We start from the raw sequence: 15668 nt of genomic DNA, 5'->3' as shown, positions 1-15668 counted from the left end.
ATTCTCTCAATGAGTTCCAGACCTGCGAGGCCACGGAAAGAGAAAAAAAATCCTATCCCCCACTCGTCCCAAGCTTGGTAGGGGAGATGTGGGTGGGGTCTTAGGGTGAGGCTTTCTTCCCGACTCTCATAAAGGATTACTTTCAGCAAGATCTAAATCTCAAACTGTTTCAAAAGTTGGTCACACACCCAAAGCCCATATTCCAAACAAACTTCGTTGCCATTGTGCTTGTGGGAAAGTACTGGAAACTGAAAAGAAGAGAGCATCATTTTGGCCAGTCAGGTTTTACATAAGATGATGATTCAGCCAGGACAATCATGCGGCTGAGCCACGAAAACAGCTCATAATGAATGGCACGCATTATAACCTTTTTATTTTATGATCAGGTAGGTGTTTAATGTTTCACCCAAAGGCTCCAACGCTGATGTGTTTAATTTTTTAATATGTCTGTGGGCTACATGCTTAAAGATCAGCTGAGTCGGCTGAACACGTATTGGTAGACGGATAAACATAATCTGTCTTCGTTCACAGAAACAGTGTGGTTAAGACCAATTACGGTTGGAGCTGATTGTTCTGGTTGGTTCCTTTTTGTGCAAAATAATATGCTTTCCTCCAGTTCATCACATCCATCACTGAGTCATTACTGTCCACATTTCAACCGAAGGCGTGCCAATGTTTCTGATGGACAAGTCAAAGGGAGCCAGAATGAGTTACAGACACAACAATACAGTGAGGTGGGAATTCAAGTGATAATCAATGAGGTCGCTGTTCTTTGTGTTTTGCTAATTTCATAAAATAATGAAAAATGCCAGTCACAGTTTCTGAAATCGAAGATGACCTCTTCAGTTTGTTTTATTTGTCCAACAAATAGTTCAAAACCCAAAAGGGACCCAGACCCATATTCAAATAAATTGGAGAAAGTGGCAAATCCTCAAGGAACTTTTTGCCATTTTTTGTTGATGTGTCTCAACTGAATATCAAACAAGTTCTTCCCCTTTTCCTTCCAAACAAGCCACAGTTGTGTGTGTGTGTGTGTGTGTGAAAGGGCCTTGGGGACAGCGTGTGTTTAACTCTTACCTGGTAGGAAAGGAATGATCCTGCGCTTAGGGTCCTTCTGGCCTCCTTCCACTGGGAATTTATCCAGCAATTCCATCTGAAACCCAACAATTAATTACAACTTATTAGCACGCAAAGCATTTACACTCATACACACACTTTTCATTACACGCAGCAGGATAGCTGAGGCGTAAGAGGAAGGGTTCACATTTTTATTTTTACAAATCAGCAGTTCCTACAAGGAATTCGGCCAATAAAGTAAGGCCTGCCAGTGATTAGGAATGTCCTGAGCAGATGGTATGGTTTTTCCCCTCTACTTCTATGCTGCTGCAGCAAAGGGGGCTGTTAGCAGTAAGGCACCACTGACATAGTGGAACATTTCTGTTCCCATCATTTTCAAAGGCCAGAGAGCAGTGGCTTCTTATATTGGTTATGCGTTTTCTCTTGATTATTCCTTTTTTTTCTCAACTAATTCTCAGTCAGAGTCAGTTTTTTGTTTTACTTCAACAGACCTTTTCTCCTTTTTTCTTTTAACATATAATCATTCATATATTTGTAGCAGTCCAATTGTTTGACTTGCATTGGCATTTGTTCATTATATCCAAAAGAGGTATTTGTTCATTTATGGGTTTATTGTCCCAGTAGTTGAAATTGGGCATTCCCCTGGTTTTACATGTTTTTTGTGTAGTTTTTGTGTAGGTTGGGCTGGCCTGTAAGGAATTTACAGCCAGTACCGCCACATATTCACATAGATTCTTTCAATATATGTAAACATATTTTTTGTGCTTGTGCATGTCCTCCATACAGCTGGGCTCAATAAAATGGCACCTGGCCATATTGACCAGTGAACTCTAGGTGCACTCTTTCTTCCTCTGACGCATTTTTCTGACAGTGGATCTGCACATCATCTTCCCATATGGATCTTTGCATGGGGCTTGAGGTAAAAACCACATTAAACGTCCAACCAAAAGATTTGCGGTTAGGAAGGAAAATACTTGACTTAATTAAAAAAATTGTGAAAGGAGTGTCTGAGACTTTTCTTTGATGCTGCACTCAAATGACTGAATCCAATACTTCAAAAACAGAGAGAGGTCTTTCACATTCCAAGGCTAATTTTATTTCACTACAAGAAAACAATGTTAAGCGGAATCAAGTAAGTCTTTCATGGCTCTGCAGAGCCAGCCAAAGTTTGACTGAATGAAATACAAGAAAACCCCATTTTGTGATTTCATAGCCAATTGATCATATCATATCAGAACACCAAGACATAGTGTCAATGGTTTCATTGTCAGCAAGTGAGTGACCAATGGGCAAATGTCCCATATACAGACTTCCTCATTTGAAGGTACTCCAACAGGGCCATCACATAATGAAACTGATATCATTTCTGACTATGTTCTGTTCAATGTCAACCTGATAAAAACATTTTGAGGGTCAAAACAAATTGGCTCGCTAAATATCTAAAGAGGAATGTTTTTCATTCCTTCCACTGTTAAATATCTCAGTACCTTCACTGGTATGAGAGATGACAAATTTCTTAAATATGCAGGACTGGCAATACCAAAACAGGAATGTTTACCCTCAATGGCTACATTTCAGATCTCACAGTGGGTTTTCATGCATAATTTCTGGGCTCAGATCAACAAAAATACAAACTTTTGATGTGTTGTGCAAGGAAGATTTTGCATTTGGTTTGGTGATCCCCCTCATCATGTATTTAATAATGACAAGTGTGCATCTCGCTCTCAACATGAAACATAAATGAATCAATTTATTATTATATAACAAAAAACACTTTGAACATAAACTGTTGTACCAGTGATCGGCCTCCTCCGAGCCGCCTACTCTTGAATCTAATTTTATACGTGTGAATCACCGGGCAGAAGATGTGTGTTGTAGGATGCTGCTTTTTACCGGCACACCTGACATTACTGATGTGAGTTTTGATTTATTATTGAAGTTCATAGTCCTGAGTCTGTTCACAATATTTACCTGATAATGCTATCAAATGTTTTCTTGCTATATTTTCACCAGTGCAATCATGTTGTTTCTACAGCGACTTTTCCAACAATAGAAGTTAAGTAAAGCTGTCACAAAATGCCCTCTGGTAAATTTGAAAGGAAACAATAACTTGGATTGAGCCAAAACTAACAAAGGGAGCCGGGGGAAAGTGTAATATGAGGTGAGGTGATGGAGAGGTTATGGGAAAAGCAGAGACTTGTGCCAAATAGAATTTTGTATTACTTTCTATACCCTGCCTCAGTCGAGCCAGGCGCCAAAGGGGTGTTGTTGCCATAAAACAATGAGTGGCATAATGTTTAAACAGCCTCACATCACTTAAGTAGATAGAGCCTGATACTTTTCTATTTTGAGGAAAGCGCAGAGGCAGTAACTTTTTGATAGTCTGCCCTCCTGCCACTGTGATCCCGACTAAGACAACCTGAAGAATAGATTAAATGTTGAAAGCTACTGAAAAATTGCATTATACGTGTAAATATCCACAGTATTATTAGGTATTTTGCTTTAAAAAGGCTGCAAGTTTCGTGTAGCCATTATAGACTGAAATCAGAACTGTGCCACAGTGGCAACAGAGCCAAAAGTCTGACAGCTATTGCAGTCAGGAAAAAAAGGAAGAAACATGATATATGTAAGCGTAAAAGAGGACATAGGTTTTACAAGTGAATGAATCTCTGCAGATCTTCAGCTGTGCAGAAATTGGCCTTTGTTTTGTTTCTACTTCACTTTTTCTTCACTAACTCGTTCTGCTTCTAAATGTCCATTGTGTTAGTTTGACCATTTCATGCAAAAGCCTCATTACATACACTAACCCTAACCCAAATAATCTGAATGAGAAAGACATGTGTATAACCAAATAATCAAACAAATAATCAAACAACATCCTTAGCTTTTATACCTGACAGACATGGGCTTTGGCATTAATTGCATCTCAGAAAACTGGTGTTTACTGGTTATATTTTATCTTATATCCTATGACACCAATGAACAGACCAGATATGGTCGCACTTAAATGACTTCTCACTGGCTCTGAGCACTCAAGCTTAGCATCATAAAACTGAAGCCACAACAAAGATTTCCTCCGTTAAACAACGAGCAATGAAAAGAGGGTCAGACAAGTGAGCAATGAACCCTCTTTGTACACAAAATCAAGAGAAGGAAAGAGGCGAGCCAGTCCACTTTAGTCTTACATACAGCAGAAGGCAAAGAAGGAGATCAGAGGAGCGCTGAGGGCTTCCGAGTCAGATGCTTCATCATCATTTACACATTACCACCCTAAGAGAGGCAGCATAGGCAAAGAGACAGGCAGACAGAGAGAGACGAACACAGAAGAGCCAATACCCCACACACTGTAATTGTTCCCATGTGTCTGACTGTGAGTGCAGACACACCCAGTCTCTGTGTCTACTCCAAACCTTGTATCTACTCTGTAATCAGAGCCACTCCAACAAGAAAAGGCATCTGGAGAGAGTAAAGATGTCTCTTCAAAATACCAGTTACATCATGCACCCGACATCAAATATTCATGCTCTACAGGCAGGAGGATGACAAGCCAAGGCGGCACACAGTCAGTCAATCTCCACATGACTTTCCAAGCCTATGAAGTATGTTATTGTAATCTGTATCCTGCTGAGTTCACTTCAATTAGAAGAAAAATGATGCCACATTAGTACTATATAGATTGAATAAGGGCAGATACAGATAGTAAGTTTAGTGATCCCCACAAACTGATCACATTTAACAGTAACAAAAATGCTAATTACAGTCTATGAACTCATCAGTTCTGGAAATGTGCTGTAATATCTTCTGTCAGACTATTAAAAACTCTGTCAAAAGTTCAATTTATACCATAATCTGCCACTTTTTCACAACTGATTTACTTTATTATCACTCAAGGACTCATTCACCAAAGCCTGAAGGGGAGACAGTGCTATTATTTTAAACAATGCTAGAGTTCCCGCATTAAAACAGCAAAAATGGCAAGAGTCTAGACAATTTGAACACAAAAATGTGTTTACAGCACAGCGTCTTAACTGTGCTGTGCGGTGTCAAAGTTGATATTGCCACTAGTAATGAAAAAGAAAAAAAAAAACAGACTTTCCTTTGTCACATAACCAGTCTGTTTATATGCCCTGTAATGTCAGAAACTTTTAAACACTGCTACTTTCATTTACCAAATTTTTGCTGATTCAGACACTAACACAACCCTTCAAGGGGCTATAATTTGTCTAGTCCATATCCGCTTAAAACACATCATCAGCCTGCAAATAAAGGCCTAATAAAGAAGATCTGAGGCGCCCGAGACTCTCTTGAATGAGAGTATAAAAGGACAGGGAACAATGGCTGCTCTCTCTGCAACATGCCTATCTCAGTCGACCTCAGATCCTTTGACTGTCCACTGTACATTCATGCTTGAGGTCATATTTAACCCTTTGCAGGCAACCAAACTGTTACCGAAACACCCCACAACAAGCCTGAGCTGTTAATCTACTTATTGACTGTCTGTCAATGTTAACAGTTGAACACACCATATTACATGATGCCAAGGGCTTATCATCAACTGTAATAGCTCTGGAAATAAATAGGAGGTTATCTTGATTAAATAATATCCTGGCCAGTTTTTTGGGTAGATATTAAATAAAATTCAATCAAACTGCCAAGGACTGCTTTCCTTGTTTCAACAGAAATAGATGAGGTTGAGCTCAATGTCAACTTGTCATCCCTGAACAGAGTAAGCAGGTATAGATGATGAATGGATGTATAGTCGGATAATAACATCTACCTTTACTATACACAAGTGTGCCCCTGTTTCCCTTACTTTGATTAATACTGGTTGCCTGGTTAGTATTCTATGCTGGTGTTAGCAAAATAGTAACAACCAAGGCATATTTCTGGGGATTCATAGATGATATTGGTGCCTTATATGGTCTACACTAGTTAATCCCTTTAGGGCCATTCTCCTTTCACATATCCACCTCCAAAGAGGTCACAGCACAGAGTCAGTTTAACAACAGCAGGGTCCGCTTGTGGCTCAGTAAGAATCTTGACCCTAGATTGTCATTTACAATCTTCTCCCTGATCACTTCACAGGGGCAGTATGAATAAAATCTTTTATCATGGTTTATGTGATTTTTATATGTCAGTGTTGATATACTGTATTGTTATATACTGAGGTTAATTACCTGTTTGCTGTTGTCTGGTTCAGCTCAATCTGTTGCTGGGATGGCATAGTAATATCTCAATAACGGACCAATTCAGAAAATCTGAATCGGTTTCCATTGTTTTTATTGTCTCATATCATCCAACCCTACCTCTAACCCCCCAGTTGTAGTAGTTACTGTTTTAGTGGCCCAATGTCAAATTGAAAAGCCTGTTCTTAATCGCATACTGTTTTTTAGACTTGTCGCTCCAGTGTTTCAGTGGTGTACTGCTACCCACAACCACCTCCTAGTAGCCAGTTGCAATTTCCATCCATTGATTTTGTATACCCACTCACTCTATTATTCTTGGTTCCTGGATCTGGAGCCTATCCCAGCGTGCATGGGACAAGTGGCAGGGTACACCCCCAACAGGTCACCAGTCAATCACAAGATGTGAAGCACTACTTCCCAAACGTAAATTCTTACGGTAGTTTCAATCAGTTTCTGTTTGGTTCTTTGCCATCTTAAGTGGAGACATGTATGTGATGGGAAGGGCAAGTGGGTTTGTTTGTGCTTGTCATCTGTCAAACGACCAGCAACAATAAGCCATTTTCCTGAGACACGACTACTCCCTATCAAGGCTAGTCATTTGACAGACAACTGCAAAATCTAAATCAAGACAGCCAAAGACAACAAATGGTTAAGCAGCAAAACAGGGCTCCCATTCACACTTGGCTTTGAGACTGGGCCACGCTGTTAAGAAACCACTGCCATCCCCAGCAGTCATAAATGACTGCATATGAATAAGAAGATTAAAAAGGGTGCTTGGTGGTGTATAGCACTGCACGTTTTGTCCTTCGATCGATTGTTCATCTTCGGTGGTTTAAATACTTGGTAATTATTCAGGTAGACCATCATTTTCTTTAGTCCACAACAACTAGATCCCTGACACAAACACTGAAGACAAAGAACCTCAGTAAAGGGTGCCTGCTTTTCAGAAACGTGTTTTGGGTTATCGCTCCTGGAACAAACTTTACTACCCAAGGGTGCATACAGCATATTTTATTCTGAAAACGGCCAATGGACAAGAAGGAAATGAGCACATTGTTGCTGCTTTGCGAAATGCGCACTACAAGCGGCCCCATTTGCCCCGAGCAAAATAAACCGCCCCCCCCTCCCTTAAAAAACTTTTGTTACTTGATTACTGCAGAGGGAAAATATGTGACAGCTGTGCAACTGAATGAGCAAGCAGCGATGTATTGGTTTTTCTCCTACAGCTTTCCTACAGTAAAAGTCTATCCTGTATCAAAAGCAACCGGGAACGCTGGAAGACTACGCTTGTGAAGTCGGGTGGACACGTGTGCAGCATGGAAACTGTTCTTAGTGACATGGAAATAAAACTGCAGAGCCTCAAGGATGACCCCATGGCTAAAAATCTCTACAGTTTCCATCTGTCTGGAGGAGCAGATCAGTCTATTTTTGTTCACAATTCAGCACAGTGAAACAGAGAAGGGAAAAACCCCACAGGTTTTATGTTAAAATGCTAATCGCTCAATTCATTCCCTCAGTATTCAACAGCTTGCAAGACCAACACATACTTTGCATTACATACATTTATGCATAAGTGCAGACCATAATTCTGTCTCACCATGGAGTCCTTTGCCAGTATGTAGAAATGGAAACTAAACTCTCTGATGCTATTTTTTAGTGGGTAGCAGCTACACAGAGACTCTGGTTTAGGTGTTGCAGGAAAAAGGTGGGTGAGAAGCAGCAGAAATATCTTGGGTGAGAAGAACATCTGACTCCTGAAGGGTATTTTCTGGAAGTTAAAATGTACACGACATCCCTAATTAGGGAGATTTTTCAGCCATGACAGTGCATTTCTGAGGTAATTCTACACTATTCTTGTTTATCACCTCCATTAACAGTTACGTACTTTAATCAGAGTCATTACTGGGCAAGTTAGTGCAACAGAAGTACTTTTAAAAAGGGGAAGGAATGCAAATAAGTAGGAGGATCAGAATCATCTAGTGTGTTTTACTCCTCGTCATCAGGATCACTGTCTTCTCAAGATGCCCTGCTCTTGATTTTACTTGTTATATAAAAAGGAACATGGCTGATAATGTGTCCAAATATAAAATATGCACACATCTTTAAATAATGATAACCAAGCAGGTCTGGAAGAATACAAATCCCCCAGTCATAAATGTTGAAATCATACTGAATGCAGACTGAGTGAGTAAACAAGGTCTGTGGTCAGCGATCACACAAAAGGCACACATTGCCTTGGTTGAACGAAGGCATCCGCTGCACGGGCAAGCTGTGTTGACGGGATGTGGTGAATAACACTTCCTGTCTGGCTGTGAGGCTTGAGAAGTGACCACAGACACATCACGTGTCATTTTTTACATTATCATCTTTTCTATATTTATATAAACCACTCCTAATCCCATGACAGGACAACGGCATCGAGCCACAGAATGACAGATGACCAGAGCGGGCAGTATAAAGACAGGATAGGATAAAAAAAAAAAAAAGCAAAGGAAGCTGACAGGAAATTAAGAAATGGTCACTAGAGGAGCCGAATGACTCAGCTATATGTCAGTATCCTGGCCGGGCACGTGGGATGACGCCTGATGATGTCAAACCATTGCTTTAATACTCATCATAATGCACAGTGTAACAGGTCAATACAATACAGTTACCTTTTAAAAAGATTACATAAAACAGCTCTAGAAACAATGCTGACACATGCATGTAAAAGCCTGTTGTCATAGTGAAGCTGGTGAGATGTTGAGCATTTAACTTAACGAAAAGAAATTCCACAGCCTCAAGGTGGCTTTTCATATCTCAATGCCAAACCTAACAGGAGATAAAAGATTGGCTTGTTATCTCTCCAGCTGAGTTTATCTACATCTCCTTCACCAGTGCGAGCCCACCCACAGGCTGTCAACACGGCAGGAAGCAGCTGAATGGCATGGCAGGGGTAAAGACCGGCAGGGGATGTCCCTGCTGACAATATCTCATACATGCTCAAGTAATTACCATTGAAGTAATACTGTAGGTCTTTAGTGACGTACCTAGTAATTTGCGCTTGTAATACGCTGACGTGTGGATAAATTAAGCATGGAATTATATTGTTAAAATTATCAGTGATAGGGGTTTTTTGGGTTTTTTTTTTTTTAGATATTTTTGGGCAACTAGAGAGATTTTGTGCTTCCGAGCCTCCGATGACAACATGAAGAGTCATTTATTAATTCTGGTACAGCTATTACCTCATCTGATGCTAAGATGTCTGGCTCAAGCACACTTTCCAGCCCATACTGGAAAAAAGAAACTCCCCTCTCTTTGATATCTGACGGTCCCCCAATGTTCTCCTCTCTCTTAGTCACACCACTAACAAAGTTTGAAAAGCCTTGTTCTTGAGCCAAAACATCAAAAGCAAAGCTACGGTTGAATGATGAAACCAAAATTTACTGTATTACCAAAATAAGGAATCTCACGCCAGACTTAATTCACTTTCAAGTTTCAATTTTTAAAACACAAATAAGTGGTCTGAATTCTACAGGAGCAAACGACAGATGTTCATCCAACTATTCAGCCTCGATTCCAGCATCTTAAACTGTTCATACAGTAATTAATCAAGAAAAATGAAAAATAATCAAGACAAAAAACCATAGCAACAGGGATAAATGTGATTATTTATTGTGATGGAGACTAAGGTGTATATTACCCAGTCTTAAAAGGTGCAATATGCTAACTGTAGCTGCAGTTAGCTTGTTAGCTCAGTTAGCCCTGCAGCTAGCGGTTCGGACTGGGAGCTCCGGGTTAGCGTTAACACTGCTAACGCAGGACTTTTGGACCGGGACGGATCAGTGCTCTCTGGTTAGCATGCTAATTTCAGTAGATATCTCTGCACATTTCTTCACATTCTGCTGATTCAACTCGAATTCTTACATACTGCCCCTTTAAGTAGCACTGTTAGAAAGGTGTTAGCACTGATGTACAAGATCTTCGCTACACATGTCACCAAATACACTTTTAGATTAGACAGATTTCTTGTCTCTCCAATGAAAACGTTATCATTTGTGTCAATACGCCCCATAGGAATTAATAAGAAAGAGGGATGGGGTCTGTGCTTTTTGTAGGAGGAGACAAGTTTTTTAATTGTTGTTGCTGCTCTCGCTAGTTGACAATAGTTGAACTGAGGGCACAGGCGACTTAATACCCCATTATATGTTATCAGCAAAGAGCAGACAACAGCCCTCACTAAATGGTATTTGCCCGTCTGTGTTCATAACACTACACAGATGACTGTTAATAGCTGTACATAAACTTTTACTTTGGCCCGGGCTCAACAACACAAAGGTGCAACCTTTAAAAAACAATTATGAGAGTGATATGAGCTGATTTATAGGTGAGACTGTTGGCAGCTTTTGTAGGCTCAGGTCAAACTAACAAAATAAGTAATGAAATAGTTTGCATTCTTCTGGTTAACATTACATTTGCTGCCTCAGACAAACCCCCAGCGGAGCATTATAATTCTTCATTTCATTGCTCATGCTTGGACCATCCTAATCAATTAAAAGGAATTTAATTCAATTAGGGCTGACAGTATCCTTCGCCTAAATCGACTATGTGCTCATTAAAAGCGGTTGCCTTTCTGGGTTTCCTTGAGTCCATGCTCTCTAAGCTCAGACGTGGCCAGGGCCCCAGATCCATTACCTTCAAAAGAGGAAGAGAAACTAGGATACTAATGAGATTCCCTCCTTGTGCAACACACACTGCCAGCGTGACGTTCGAGGATGATTCAGACATTTCTGTGGTCATCAGTGCGGTCGTCGCATTCATCACTGTCCTCTATTAACTTCATTGGGACATTTTCCGACTCCTCTCGCACAATATAATTACCAGTGTCACATGGGTGGAGCAGGGAGAGCCTGGCTACAAGCACAAGGTCTACAGGAGGACAGTGCCGTATGGAGAGAGTGATTCCATTCACTACCTGACCCATGCTGGTCTTCGCCGGTGGAGGAACTATAACTCGTCGCACTCCTTGACCCCTGAAACATTTAACTGCACACGCCAACACACACGAACACACAGTTACGCGTGCACACAGTAACACCCTTACTCACCTGCAGGTCGAAGAACTTGCTGTAGCGTCTGTAAATGATTTCTGTGCTGCCATCGCTCCAGGACACTTTGATGATGTAAACCTGGAAAAGCAGAGGAGAAAAACAAATGAAACATTTAAACTAACAAACCGCCATTACCGGCAGCATCAGTCCTGACTCATAGCGCCAGTAATTGGCAGGGCTGCGACTCCCAAAGAAATATAGACAGGCGAGAGTCGGTGTCATCATCTGTTCACATTAACACAACAGGGATATCCGATTATCTCATTTCCCATTCCATTTGCATCACTTCCTTCTGAGGAGGAAGTCATCAACCTGTATTAACGCAGCAGATTCGACTAAGCTGTCTTTTTGAGGGACATTGTCTTGGCAGGTATTGCCAGGAAGAACAGAGCAGCAATGGAAACATCAATTCCTGACTTTGACGTGGAGACTTTTAGTACATGACGTGAATTCACATTCAAAATTTAGCCAGTATGCTCTCCACACACCGTTAGGATACAGACACATACTTTCCTTCTTGTACAAGTGCAAAAGCAAATTCCCTCTGCCTCATACAAACATTATAAACAATCCAAGCATCTAGCCTGATCAGTGCAGGCAACAGACACAGTCCTTAATGTTGTTCGCTAAAGAAGAAGAAGAGGAGGGGAGAGACAGGGAGGTGATTGGAAACTCCCCGGTGGCTCGCCGTGTCTGGCTGAATGCTGCTGGCCCCACTCCCAGACCTTCTCTGGCCTCGCTGTCTCTTTCAGGACACTAGAGTCACATACGGCCACGGATGGACCGCCTCCAGGAGCTATAGAGGCCGGCAGGGAGGCTGTCTTCATTCAAAAACAGTACATATTTATTCCAAATTCAGTGGAGCCAAGTGAGGACAATCTATACACTAAGATGAGCATCGGGACTATTTTTAGGGTATTGTCTGTCGCCAGCAACTATTTACCAGCTCATAAATTCTCAACAATTAAGAGGGAGGGCCGGTACATTTTAAAAGGTTTAGAATTACTTCTTTTTCCTTGCTAGGCAGTAAAAAGAATTACAACAAGTACAACATCTACAATGGCAAATTAGTCTGAAGCCATAGCTCTACAGAAGGAAAGGAGAGCTATAACTTGAGCTATAAAAGCTTCTCTGCTCAATGAAACACTAATACTGGCAATAAACTGCTCTTTTAAGTAAGGCCCAAGCCCAGTTCCGATTGTTACCCCTGCCCCTGGTTTTCGAGTGCCCCCTTGCCCCTCAGAACAGAGTTACAAGGGGTCGTGGATGAAATCTCCCCCATGAAATATGTTGTCGGTTGTTGTCGATAGCCAAAAGACGGGATTGTCACGCACAAATCAGTAGTAACAATGTAAAATTAGCTTGCTGGCTAGTTAGCTACCAAGTGCTAAGGGATACGTGGCAGGGGCAAGGGTCGCATCGGGATTGGGTTTAGTCTCTTTTTCCTTCTCCATGAATAGCTTCAAGAAGAACAGGTCTAAGTTGCTTTTTGTACTCTTACCCGTACCTTGAGGGTTGCGGAAGACTTAAGGTGTCCGGCCGGCACGTACAGAGAGCGTGCGCGAGGCACAAAACAACACGGGCTGCACCGGAGAGCACACAGACAGATGGAGAAGACACGGGACCTCGAGAACTCTGTGTCCTTGACCACTAACACTCACAGCGGGTCTGCTGGTCCCTTAACCCAGTCATCATTTTCACACACAGACAGACGCAAGCCAACATATATGAGCGCACATACAGGCGCGCACCATGTACACGGAACTAACACGAACACCTGCCGAGGCCTTGGCCCGGCAGTGGCTCCCACTGTTGGCCCCTCTGGATCCTATGCCGTCATGTGTGTCACTTCAAACCGACTGTTTTGCAGACAAATTCACCCACATGTATCCCCCCGCTACTCACTTTCACACACGATGATGAAAGCGCCATTGTTTATGAATTGCAGAAAAGCGAGCAACGGGTCTTTGTCCTTTTTGACATTCTTGTCTCCCACACAATCTTTCCAACAGCGGCGGGAGAATGATAGTTTAAACAGGAAAAATATCCACATGCTGATTCCTCTTCTGTCCCTACTTGTCTCCTGTCCCATACACAGTAATGGAACAGATACTGTATGGCAATGAAGAGACGCTTAATGAGATTATGACAGCATTATCATCTGACGTCTCTTATACATCAGGACATTATCACTTTTAATGTCTCGACTAAATACCAGTTGCATTATTGATAACTTTGGAAAAAAGCGGACACGTTTGATTAAAATAAAGCCTAAATGATTACTGTACAACGTACTTTACAAAGCTGAAGTCACAAAACTATAAATGCCACATGACATATGGTACGCAGCCCAACGTTTTGGCCTTTCCCTTGTTCAAACATTGCCTTATGTTCCCTTTAATAACCTCAGACACCCTGCTAGTTATACTTCCTGGTTACCGGTGCCTTTAGGTATGTTTTTCATGACTAAATTGAATAGCCTGAGGCGTGACAAAGCTGGGGTGCTCCATTTGAACGCTACACTCATGGGGATTAGTCTGGATGGTGTGTGGACGGGATTGATTTGCCTATTAAGATGTTTTCTGGGCACTTCCTCGACCATGGCCCACACGTGGCAGCAGGCGTATGTGAAGCACCAGAAGAGACTTTGTCAGACTGCAGACTCTGGTGATGATGATACAATGTCTACATTCACATGTATACATGTGACACTGAATTGCTGATAGTCACTTAAAGGTATGCGGACTCAGGGTCACATGAGCTGGATCCATTTGAATGCTCTTGAATGGCACCCAAAACAAACATACTGACAAAATACCTCGGAGGGAGTAAAGGCTGCCGGTTATATCTAACACTCGAACAAAGAAGTGACGAATTAGACCTTTCTGAGAAGAGTCAGAGTGGGATGTTACCCAGAAAAGCCCCAGGGAAAAACCTAAAAGAATATAAAACTATTTAAAGGAGCACTAGTTTTGGAGAAGAAAGTCATTTTCAATTTCAATTTTGTAGAAACTCAGACACATTTATTTTCCCATTAACTGAATAAACACTTCAGGAAAATAAGGTCCCCAGATCACTGTTTGAAGCTGGGAAAGGTGGCAGGGTCCGCCACATGTAAACAAAGTAAAACAGTATGAAACTGTGTCGTCCTTTAAGGTCAGTTTGTTTAAGGTGAGTTTGTTTATTTACATGTTTAGACAATCAAAACAAACAAAATCAGTCAATGAGGATCTTTCTCTTCTGATTAAAAGTTCTTCCCCAAAACTACATAATGCTCCTTTAATCCAAACTTTAGTGCTTGTTGTCTTTTCTCGACTGGATCGAATAAATCAGCTTCTCCACTAACTAACTAACTGCCTTCATAATAAAATCCTGATTAGTCTAAAAGAGTCTGAGTCCATCTCGGCTGGCTTGGTTAACTGTAATCTGACACTCTCTTTGTTTTTTACTTTACCCGACAGGAAAAAAAGGGAGAAGTGTTGCAGTCTGATCCTCGATCTGCACTTTTAAAGCAGCCAGAGCTTTTTTTTTTGTTTAGTCGCGATGATAAAATGAGACTTACGTAGTGCTTGTTGGGATTTCTCCTCTTCTGGACATCCTGCACGGTCACTTCGTGCACGGTGCGCCGTGGCATTCTGACGTCCTCTTCTTCTTTGACGGTAAAAAAAAACAGAAACCCCCGTTGGGTTTTTCAGGAGCGATCAAACCCCGAGCTGAGAAAGTTTTGCACGGCGACGCTTCTTTGTCATCCGCGCCGCTCAGATCCGTAAAAAAACAACAACACACCACCTCAGGACGCAACAAATGCTTTTATTTTTCTTGCGTCGAGGTTTCCTGTCGCAACATTCAGCCGCTCAGCAGCCACAAGTTAATGATCTTCGTGTTTCTTGCGCCTAGTCCCGTCCCGCTGACGGCTCCGACCAAACTCCCAGCCTATCCCAGCTCGCCCACTCCCAATTTTTGAGCGACTGGGAGGCTTCACGAGGCTCCATGGACCAGCCCCTCCAGCGTCAGAGCAAACCACAAGCTTGAAGGATCACTCTGGCTTCAGTCTGCTGCTCGCTTAAAGCTGTATTAACGTTACTGGAGAGTGAATACTTCGAGCCACATGTATTAAAAAACTTTGGACTGAAATAATCCATAAAACACACAGATTTTGAAAAGGGGAGTGAGAGTGACACCTCTGTCTAAAAAGGCAATGTGCTCAAGGGCACATAGGAAGAGGATGTGGTGAATTTATTTGTGTCTCTTTTTTAGGCCCAGTTCACACGTCTACAGGTATTTTTTAAAAACACCTCCAGTTTCTAAGAGATTC

At 41.7% G+C, this 15668-nt stretch overlaps 1 protein-coding gene across 2 annotated transcripts in view; it reads right to left on the bottom strand.

Moving 5' to 3' along the window:
• sh3pxd2b (SH3 and PX domains 2B) overlaps positions 1-15230 on the bottom strand; it is a 39409-nt gene extending 24179 nt beyond the window's left edge. For both annotated transcript variants that reach the window (XM_073479391.1, XM_073479392.1), the window contains exons 1-3: positions 14916-15230; positions 11351-11431; positions 1078-1153 (exon numbers count right to left, since the gene is read on the bottom strand). In XM_073479391.1, coding sequence (XP_073335492.1) covers positions 1078-1153; positions 11351-11431; positions 14916-14987 — 229 coding nt within the window. In that variant the 5' untranslated portion in view covers positions 14988-15230. The remainder of the gene's footprint in view (positions 1-1077; positions 1154-11350; positions 11432-14915) is intronic.
• Positions 15231-15668: the final 438 nt, after the last annotated feature.

This window comes from Pagrus major, chromosome 13, assembly GCF_040436345.1.
Source record: "Pagrus major chromosome 13, Pma_NU_1.0".
Taxonomy (NCBI): Eukaryota; Metazoa; Chordata; class Actinopteri; order Spariformes; family Sparidae; genus Pagrus; species Pagrus major.
The sequence above is the reverse complement of the archived record's forward strand: the minus strand, read 5'-3'. Positions and strand labels throughout refer to the sequence as shown.